This window comes from Trachurus japonicus, chromosome 16 (genome assembly GCF_045865225.1).
Source record: "Trachurus japonicus isolate A0001 chromosome 16, Traja_1.0".
NCBI classification, from domain to species: domain Eukaryota; kingdom Metazoa; phylum Chordata; class Actinopteri; order Carangiformes; family Carangidae; genus Trachurus; species Trachurus japonicus.
The window spans coordinates 35,078,483-35,089,375 of record NC_140922.1 but is presented as its reverse complement, the minus strand read 5'-3'; the positions used below and the strand labels follow the sequence as shown (position 1 = coordinate 35,089,375).

Genomic DNA, 10,893 nt, shown 5'->3' with positions numbered 1-10,893 from the left:
TTATTTAATTAATATGTACATTTTTCATTCATTATTTACATTTTATTCATCTACTTTTTCTACTCTTTGTATGACATATGTGTAACTGTACTACTCCTGGCTGGCTAAACAGTTTTGTTCTGTACATAACTGTTAATAAATAAATAGCAAAATCAAAACATGGCTCTTATTTTGGTGGGGTGGAAACCGGAAGCAGTGTGACGTCGACGGGACAACATCCGGGTCACAGAGGTGAACGTCGCTGCTCACGTTGGTTGAATGAGAAACCCTTGGTTGTTGTTTTTTCCATTAAAATGCGATAAACAGCTGCAGATTCACCAGGTTCTGGTTCCGCTGCTCCTCCCGGTCTCTGTCGGACTCTGAGCCGGTGTCGGTGTCGGTACCGGGCGGTGTGAGCCGGTCTGTGGGTCGGAACCTCCTGTCACCTCTGTGTCCTGGCTGTTAGCTGTTAGCTGTTAGCTCCGCTGTTAGCACCTCGGTGACGCTGTTCCGTTGACTCACCGGTGAGTTTAGTAACACTCGTTAAAACACTTTAAAACACGTTATTAAAATAACCAAATGTTCGTTTTTACCTGGTTATGATCGTGTTACGTCAGTAGCTTTTTAATTCACGTCATTTTCACATGTTTAACGCTGAGTTTAGCGACATGACCTCCTCGGTGAGAGTCATCGGTGAGAACTGTAACAGTCCTGGTTCACCAGAGCTGCACATCTTTATCTTTAGGCAAGGCATCATTTATTTATATAATATAGCACATTTCATACCAAGGCAACTCAATGTGCTTCACATAAAGACAAAACATAAAAAAGAAGCATAAGACAGAATAAAAACAAAATTTAATATAAACGTGTTGATGATCGATTATCTTTAACATGATGATATTTCTGATCATAATTCAACCTGTTCAGTCTGTGACTGGGATGTGATGAGCCATAGAATATAGTGATATAAATAAAGTTATAATAGGTGTAATACATATGACAATAATGAGAGTATATAGGCTACATATAGCCTACATAATAGTTACAAATAAAAACAAAGTAAAATGCCATATGATAAAATAATAAGATAAAGTAAAAATAATAATAATAAAAAAATTCAGCTAAAAGCTAGACTAAAAAAGGTGTCAGACTAATTTGTTTTTTTTAGATAGATAGATAAGTTTATTGGTCACATACAAAGCTAAAACCAAGGTTAAAAAACAGTGCAGTGAAATGCAAAACTCTCTCTCTATCTCTGACAAGAATGAGAGTATAATTATGTAGCCTACATAAATAAATATAGTTACAAATAAAAACAAAGCAAAATGGCATATGATAAGATAATGAAGTAAAGTACAAATAGTATAATAAAATAAAATCCAGCTAAAAGCTGGACTAATAAAGGTGTCAGACTGATTTGTTTTTATCTCTATTGTTTTACTGTTTTCTAATTTTATTGCATGTTATAATCCTTTTATTGTTTCATGTTTCATAATCTCTGACATTCTTTATCTAGTGTTTGATGTTCTTTAAATCGCTTTATAACATTGTTTTGAAAAGTGTTATAGCAAATAATAATCTACATAATAATATTTGTATAATAACACGATAAACCAGAGTCAAATTCCTTGTATGTCTGCACATACCTGGCAAATAAATGTGATTCTGATTCTGTTTACTATTATTATAGTATTTGTGGTTGTAATATTGGGGATTAATTCATTAATTCAGTATTTGTGTTGTTGTGTTTACACCAGACATGTCGTTGTTGTGGAGCCTGAGGCCGGCGCTGACGTCACTGTATCAAGGTGAGTGTGTGTCCAGGTGCAAACTTCACACTCTCACACCATGAACAGGGTTCACACACGTCCATTTGTTGATCAATTACTCGTGGAAAACACAAGGATATGAATCCCTTTTCTGTCATGTTCTATTCACAAGGAATCTTGGTCTTTTGAGTTCAGGAACGACTCGTAAATTATACAAATTATATTATATTAAAGACAGGCGTAGGGCTGGGCGATAAACCGAAAATTTACCGATACCGAAATTTACGACGATAACCGACGTCATTTTGCGCATGTCGGTATATTCGGTTTTAAAAAAAGAAGAAAAAAGAAGAAACAAAATAAAAGTCGTTTTTGTCTTTTTTGGCTGTGTGTGTTGGTAGGCTGTGTGCATGTCCCTTTAAGAGCCGTAAAAACTGTCCTTGAAGGCAACGCGGATCTGAGGTTTTACATGAATTTACCTCAATTCCGTCTCAATTGACCCTTTGTCAAGGCCCCGCCCCCCACGGTTACTGTTGCTAGGTTGGACAAACAATGGTCACGGAAGGGTTAACTCCCATTGGAAACCATTGAAAATTAGGCAGATTTAAATTGCTTGTAAGGAAAATTTTAATTAACTTATACATCAGAAAAATAGTGTCCATGATAGAGGACAGACGTGGCTCAATAGCGATTGAACGGGCATTACCTGACTTTTCCGAAAAATGGGGAAAAATCATTGTTTTGGTCACTCACTAGCTAGTAGCTAACGGCGCTAGCTAACGTTAGCTACAAGCTAATCTCCGCCGATCTCCCGTTTCTCCTCGTAAAACTTCACAAAGTTCAAAAGACATTAGCAGCGGTAATGTTACGTTTGCTAGATAATTTTGAAGGTATTAGATCTTCTCTGTCTATGAACACGACCAGAGAGTGGACTGGAGGATGAATGAGCTTCAATAGCACAAAGTACAGCCAGGGAAAACAGGCTCACTTCTCATGAGGACTGCACACAACAACAACAAACAAAACTTTGCAGTTAACCCCTGACCTATGCCTACAGCTCCCCCTAGTGGACCACCCCCAAACCCTATTATTAAGCTCAACTAACAGAAGGTTAAAGTAATATGTTATACAGTACACATGGGCCAAGTAGCCTATGTTTATTGATGTCTTGTGTTTGGGGAATGGGATAAAAATGACTTCAATACGTTCCAGATATCGTGAGTTGCTATTGCAGGAACCCCAGGCACATTTTAACCATATTGAAAAATTATTAAGTAGTTTTTGCCAAAAAAAATGCTGTCTACCTATCTGGTTTCATAGGGTTTCATTCCAGGGTTGTCCAACCTTAGAATGTTGTGCAACATGTGACATGGGGAGAAGCGCAGACCAATCAGAAGGCCAACAAAGGGTCAATTGCACTTCATTTTATTGAACACTAGATGTCGTACTGGAGCAGCTGTGTCAGTGAAGGTGTTGAAGCCTCAACAAAGCCTCGATTGCCCATCACTAATTATAGGTTTTCTCCATCCTACGATTATAACAAATAATAAATTAAGGCCCAATCCCAATTCTCCCCCTTAGCCCTTCCTCTTAATTTTGCGCGTTCATGTGAGGGGTAGTGGTGTCCCAATTCTACTTCTGGTCAAGAGCTCGGGCTAAGGGGAAGTGGCTACATAGCCCTAGAAATCAAGACTGTCTGGGAGCTCACTTAAAACAAAGGGGTACGACGGATTTCCCATAATATGCCTCGTTTACCAGCAAGATGATGGAACAGAAGGAGTTGTATAAATAACTAATGTGGCATTATTGATTTTAGAGTTACGACACTCTTGTTTTTTTCTTCTAGATATTAGTAGTAGTAGCCTAGTAACGTCCGTCTTCTTCTTAAAAGTGCAAGTGGTTATCATTATCACACCGTAACATTGTTAACTTAACAAAATACATTTCAATGTAGACTGATCGGTTCATTGTAAATCGTTGATTTATTTATGTAAATGTGGTGATATGTGTAAATACGTAGCCCGAGGCAGCGCTGCTCTTCTGTCCAGCAATACAACGCACCTGAAGCTCCACTTTTCATTCACTGCCACAGTTGTTAGATTTCACAGGGTTCTTACAGATCCTTAAAAAGTCTTAAAAGGCATTGAATTCATTCATCTAAAAACAAGGCCTTAATTGGCATTAAAATGTCTTAAATCAATTTTTCAAAAGTCTTAAAAATGTTAACACATGATAAGTTGGATTTTAATTAGTCTCAAATCTCAAAATAATTGGTAACATTCCAACATAGAGAAGTTCGTGGCGGCCGTCAACGCTAAATCTCTCACCGCCACCAGCCCCCGAGTCAGTGTTTTGTTTTGTTTTTTCTGGACTTTTTATGCATTTATTTTGAAAGGACAGCAGGAAAGAGACACAATCCAATGTTCATGTAGCAGTCACTTTACCTTGGATCACATAGGAAAGTGGGTCAAATTGTCCCTATAACCCTATGTAATTGATGTGGTGTTTTTTCTGCATTTGTGTTTATTATGAAGTCGGTCTTAAATTTCATTTCAAGTGGCTTTAAAAATGTCTTAAAAAGTCTTAAATTTAACTTGGCTTAAGCTGTAGGAACCCTGTTCAATCCCATTTCACCCCTTGGCCCTACCACTTACCCCTACTCCTCCGTTTTGTGTGTTCACGTGTCGGGGTAGGGGTGTCCCAATTCCCGTTAGGACAGAGGGGTAGGGGGAAGTGGTAGGGCTACATAGCCCTCCAAATGGAGATTTTTCAGAGGCACACTCCAAACGGAGGGGTATGAAAAGTTTCCCAGAATGCATCATGCGGCAGCCGGCAGCGGTGGCTGTAAAACGAAAAGCTATTTTATTTCTCACTGTAGCGCCGTTATTACGTCACTTTATAAAGTTTTAATATTTTTTCTTGCGAGAAAGTAACTGTTTAGGTCCCAAATGTGCGGTTAGTTTACCCAAATGACGGCTGGTTAGAAGTTTGCTCCGACGTTTTTTGGGAGAAGTGAAGCTCCAGGAGGAGCGGCTCCGCACAGAGGCAGCAGCCGGTCTGCAGAGCTGCTCCGCCGGCCAAACTACGTCCTCGTCCCGGTCCCGCCGGGAGAGAAGGCGGTCGTTAATTAACTTATCCGCCGGTTTTTAGAGGTTTACCACCAGCATGTTAAATTATTTTCAGCATTTAAATGTTGGTCTAATTGATGAAATCTGACAATTGTGGCAGTAGCACTAGTTATTTGGATGAAAAGTGAAGCTTCATGTATCAGACAGAGGAGCAGGCAGCTGCCTCGGGGCTCTGTGTACAGAAATCACCACATTTACATCAGTAAATAAATGTTTTACAATGAACCGATCAGTCTGCATTAAGTTTTATCTTATTTTATTAAGTTATATGGTACACACTATTTGATTTCTGGCAAAAGCTCGCCGCATCAGCTTACGTAAAAGCCAGTGAGATGACGTATGTGATTGTTGAAGTGGTGTCCCAATTCGTAGGGGTTGACTTTCTACCCCTACCCCTTGTAGCTCCGTTTCAAGGGGCGAGGGGCAATGGGTAAGGGTAAAAAAGAGAAATGGGATTGGGCCAAGTCTCCTAAAAAGAGTTGAACCATTTCCTAACAGGTGATATCTGGATAAACTGACCACAGACCGGGGATATAACAGTGACTTTCTCGCATGAAAAAATATTAAAACTTTTAGCAAGCTCTGCTCTATGTAATAACCCCCCCCCCTCCCTCCCTGTGTGCAGCCTCCCATCATGCCTTGGCCTCAGCCTGGACCGGGCCGCTGCTCTCCAGAACCATGGCGACCCTGAACCAGATCCACCGGCACCAGCTGGGGAAACCCAAACCGTCCGCCAAGTCGTCGCTGGGCGCCACGTTCGGCCGGCCGCAGCTGAAGGCCGTCATCCTGAAGACCATGATCCGCAAGCCCAAGAAGCCCAACTCGGCCAACAGGAAGTGCGCGCGCGTGCGTCTGTCCAACGGGAAGGAGGCGGTGGTGTTCATCCCCGGGGAGGGACACAACCTGCAGGAGCACAACGTGGTGCTGGTGCAGGGCGGCCGCACGCAGGACCTGCCCGGCGTCAAGCTGACCGTGGTGCGGGGGAAGTACGACTGCGCCCACGTGGTCAAGAAGAAACATTAGAGACTCAGAGAGAGAGAGAGAGTGTGTGTGTGTGTGTGTGTGTCATTTGTTTAATAAATAAATGTGTTACACTGTCAGATTTGAGGCTGTTTGTCTTTTTTTTTTCCAAAAAATCTTCCTCCAAAAACTGTTTTTTCCTCAACAAATCATAAAAGTACAATTGGCATTTACAATCTATGGAGTTTTACAGTACAAGCACTGCAAAAACTCTAAATCTTTCCAAGAATATTTGTCTTATTTCTTGTCAAAATGTCTCATTTCTAGTCAAAACTAATCTCTTTCCACTTAAAATAAGACTCATCACCTAAAAATGAACTTGTTTTCAGATAATTTTCACTTGTTTCAAACTAATTTTCACTTGAAATAAGTAGAAAAATCTGCCAGTGAAAGCAGGTTCTTTGTGTTTGTAATAAGAAAGAAAAACTTGCTCCACTATCAGATTTTTCTACTTATTTCAAGTGAAAATCTGCTTGAAAGAAGTAAAAAGTGTCTAAAAACAAGCTGCTTTTAATGTGAAGAGTCTTATTTTAAGTAGAATTAGATTTGTTTTGACTAGAAATGAGACAAATATTCTTGGTAAGATTTTGAGTTTTTACAGTCCAAGTCTTTAAAGGCCGTTTCCTCAGAAAGAGTTTTTCAGACTCAGACTCCTCTCTAGAAATCTCCACTTCAGCAGCACTTCCAGACACCAAACCTTCCACTTTGATCCCTTTCTATATTCTGAAGGTTTTTACAGAGGGGATTGTTGATATATCATTCACAGCCTCATTTATACAACATTTTATTACTAAAAACATGGAGACATTTGATGTTTTTTTAAAGGGCTGGTGACAGTATTTTCTCATTTACAGAGTGATAAAAAGAGATATCCACAATCCTCCTCTGGAAAAACTTCTGACTCTAATATGTCAACACAATAAGCGGGAAGGAGGCGGTGGTGTTCATCCCCGGGGAGGGACACAACCTGCAGGAGCACAACGTGGTGCTGGTGCAGGGCGGCCGCACGCAGGACCTGCCCGGCGTCAAGCTGACCGTGGTGCGGGGGAAGTACGACTGCGCCCACGTGGTCAAGAAGAAACATTAGAGACTCAGACAGAGAGAGAGAGTGTGTGTGTGTGTGTGTGTCAGCTGTTTAATAAATGTATGTTACACTGTCAGATTCTGGGCTGTTTGTCTTTTTTTTTCCAAAAAATCTTCTTCCAAAAACTGTTTTTTCCTCAACAAATCATAAAAGTACAACTGACATTAACAATCTCACTCAACTCCCTCTAGTGGTCAGAGGAGGAACTGCAGCTGCTAGGGGCCGATGCTAGTTGTCGGCCGAGACACGACAGGCAAAAACTGTTTTTTTCTTTTTCATGAACTGATTAATTCTGAGATTTTGGGCTATTTTGCTTCTTAACATGTCTTCTTTCAAACTAGAGCATAGAAATGATAGAAAATCCACATTAAGGTATTTTTATTTAAAACAAATTGTAAATTTAGTCTCTTTCGTCCGTCAATTTTTCGTAAATTCACCAAAAGTTCAACTCATGTCATGTCAGGTATCGTTGTAAAGCTCTCTCTCTCCTGAACAATGATGTGAGTTCCAAAAAATGTAATTTCCTTTGTATCAGCAACAAATGATAAAAGTAGAATTGACATTAACAATCTATGTAATTTTACAGTCCGTTTTTACAGTAAAGGCCGTTTTCTCAAAAAGAGTTTTTCAGACTTCACAGCCTCATTTATACAACATTTTATTACTAAAAACATGGAGACATTTGATGTTTTAGGGCTGGTGACAGTATTTTCTCATTTACAGAGTGATAAAAAGAGATATCCACAATCCTCCTCTGGAAAAACTTCTGACTCTAATATGTCAACACAATAAGCGGGAAGGAGGCGGTGGTGTTCATCCCCGGGGAGGGACACAACCTGCAGGAGCACAACGTGGTGCTGGTGCAGGGCGGCCGCACGCAGGACCTGCCCGGCGTCAAGCTGACCGTGGTGCGGGGGAAGTACGACTGCGCCCACGTGGTCAAGAAGAAACATTAGAGACTCAGACAGAGAGAGAGAGTGTGTGTGTGTGTGTGTGTCAGCTGTTTAATAAATGTATGTTACACTGTCAGATTCTGGGCTGTTTGTCTTTTTTTTTCCAAAAAATCTTCTTCCAAAAACTGTTTTTTCCTCAACAAATCATAAAAGTACAACTGACATTTACAATCTCACTCAACTCCCTCTAGTGGTCAGAGGAGGAACTGCAGCTGCTAGAGGCCGATGCTAGTTGTCGGCCGAGACACGACAGGCAAAAACTTTTGTTTTTCTTTTTCATGAACTAATTAATTCTGAGATTTTGGGCTATTTTTCTTCCTTAACATGTTTTCTTTCAAACTAGAGTAAAGAAATGATAGAAAATCCACATTAAGGTATTTTGTATTTAAAACAAATTGTAAAATTTTGTCTCTATCGTCTGTAAATTTCTCGTAAATTCACCAAAAGTTCAACTCATGTCATGTCAGGTATCATTGTAAAGCTCTCTCTCTCCTGAACAATGATTTGAGTTCCAAAAAATGTAATTTCGTTTCGTATTTGTATCAGCAACAAATGATAAAAGTAGAATTGACATTAACAATCTATGTAATTTTACAGTCCGTTTTTACAGTAAAGGCCATTTTCTCAAAAAGAGTTTTTCAGACTTCACAGCCTCATTTATACAACATTTTATTACTAAAAACATGGAGACATTAGATGTTTTAGGGCTGGTGACAGTATTTTCTCATTTACAGAGTGATAAAAAGAGATATCCACAATCCTCCTCTTTAAAAACTTCTGACTCTAATATGTCAACACAATAAACGGGAAGGAGGCGGTGGTGTTCATCCCCGGGGAGGGACACAACCTGCAGGAGCACAACGTGGTGCTGGTGCAGGGCGGCCGCACGCAGGACCTGCCCGGCGTCAAGCTGACCGTGGTGCGGGGGAAGTACGACTGCGCCCACGTGGTCAAGAAGAAACATTAGAGACTCAGAGAGTGTGTGTGTGTGTGTGTGTGTCAGCTGTTTAATAAATGTGTGTTACACTGTCAGATTCTGGGCTGTTTGTCTTTTTTTCCAAAAAATCCTCTTCCAAATATGGTCATTTCCTTTGTATCAGCAACAAATCATAAAAGTACGATTGACAATTATAGCTGCTGCACAGCGATGGGTCGGGTCCGAGCTACTTTTGGGCAAATTTAGGCAAATTCTGAGCAACAAACAGGAGAATAGGAAGACAGGACGGTTGACCTAATAATGTTCATTATGCACCAATTAAGGATTGAACCCACAACCTCTGAAGCCAAACACCACTGTCTATCACACTGAGCTAATTGACAAGTGGCAGTTCAACGGTGGCTTCACAAATTGAGTAAACCATTCACTGTCGTGCAGGCAGATTTGAAACCACTGTAAAAAGAAAAATCAGTTTTTGATGTAAAATTCTGATATGTAGCCTATCTGTCAAACATCTACTATGAGTCTAAGATTTTTACATTTGTCTCACAAAGAACATCTGGTATTTTGATGTGTTATCATCATCACTCTTGTTGGGTCTTGAACCCACATCCTCTGACACCAAAAACCAGCTCCTAACTCACTGAGCTAATTATCTGGAAGTGAGACCTTCTGTGTGTCTTCTCAAATAGATTCAGGGAGTCACGACCAGGCAGCTGTTGTCATGGCAGATTTCAAAAATGGTCAAAATGTCAGAAATTCAGTCATCTAAACAAAAATCTGATAATACATAAATTGCATCTTGACACTAGCATGGAAATGTTGGTGATTTGTTTTTAACTCTAAGTGTTTTGCTTCACAAGAAAAAATGTGATGTTTAAAAATACCACTCTTACATTGACTCCAGTTGTTCCCATTAGAGCAGAATTCAAAATGTTCTAGAAAATTCAGTTTTTGAGATAAAATTCTGATATTTGCCAAACTTCATCAACCATGACTCCAAAATATTCTCTCTTTCTTTCAGGAAGATTGAAATTTTATTTAGCAAGAATTTGATGGTATATGTTTACAGTAGTGTTTACAGTCAAACGTCTTCATGCACTGTTGGCTCAATTTTTGCTTAATCAAAAATCCGAGAAACAAGTTTTGTGGAGGACGGTCTGGAGATGCTCTGTAGCAAGTTTGGTGACAACTGAGCAAAAATTGTGGGAGGAGATACATTTTAAAAGTTTTACAGTCATTGAAAATAACAGAGTGATGGACTTAATAATTTGTAATAAGTTTAAGTGGACAAAAGTTTTAGCAGTATTGCCGATTGATTAATTCATGTGTGTCTGACCATTGTTGGCAGGTCAGACACACATGGATTAATCAGCCGGTCCAATAATGAAATAAAGGAGCTGGCTTATTTCAGGAAGTAGTAGAGCTGTGCATAAAGCCCATTTGATTTTATTCAAACAGTTTGTCTCAAAGGTCTGAAAGGCAGAATAAGAGAACATCCTGTCAGTGTCTGTAGCTGCATCAAGGGGGAAATATTAGTAATAAAAATGTCTATTATTTTATTTTACATTTAAAGTAATTATTTATATATTTAAGATACTAAAATAATTGATATAAAACCCCTAAAGATCATCATGTGATAGATAAACCTGTATTCTGAGTCGGTGTTGTTGAAACTCATCCATCGTATCTATCCCTCCAATTTATTTATGCAAAGATATAAAAAAGACATTAATGAACTCTGCTCATTCTGTAAACAGGCTCCAGAAAATTTCCAACATCTTTTCTGGTCATGTCCTCATCTGCAATCCTTCTGGAAAAATGTAACTACTTTTATCCGTCAACATTTCGACAAAAACTTTGCTTTGGACTATCGAAATGTATTGTTTGGTTTCTTTTCAGTCACGGCTTCTCAATTAAACCAATATTATATAATTAATTTGATATTATTTTTAGCCAAAGCTCATATTCACAACCGCAAATTTACAAATCAAATACTTAGCACTCACCGTTTAAAAAA

General features: G+C 39.3%; 1 protein-coding gene across 2 annotated transcripts; it reads left to right on the top strand.

The window, feature by feature from the left end:
* The first annotated feature begins 217 nt into the window (after positions 1 to 217).
* Positions 218 to 5,979, top strand: mrps12 (mitochondrial ribosomal protein S12). 2 transcript variants are annotated; one of them, XM_085803443.1, is made up of 3 exons: positions 218 to 503; positions 1,740 to 1,790; positions 5,505 to 5,979. In XM_085803443.1, exons 2-3 carry the CDS (start codon positions 1,742 to 1,744, stop codon positions 5,900 to 5,902), a joined length of 447 nt encoding a protein of 148 aa, XP_085659569.1. In that variant the 5' UTR covers positions 218 to 503; positions 1,740 to 1,741; the 3' UTR covers positions 5,903 to 5,979. The 2 variants fall into 2 exon arrangements, with proteins under 2 accessions (XP_085659569.1, XP_085659570.1); XM_085803444.1 differs by having other exon boundaries at positions 221 to 399.
* Positions 5,980 to 10,893: the final 4,914 nt, after the last annotated feature.

Coding starts and splice junctions, on each gene's coding strand:
- mrps12 (XM_085803443.1), top strand. CDS start 1,742: ATGTCGTTGTTGTGGAGCCTGAGGCCGGCGCTGACGTCACTGTATCAA. Junction 1,791..5,504: donor GCTGACGTCACTGTATCAAG/GTGAGTGTGTGT, acceptor CCCTGTGTGCAG/CCTCCCATCATGCCTTGGCC.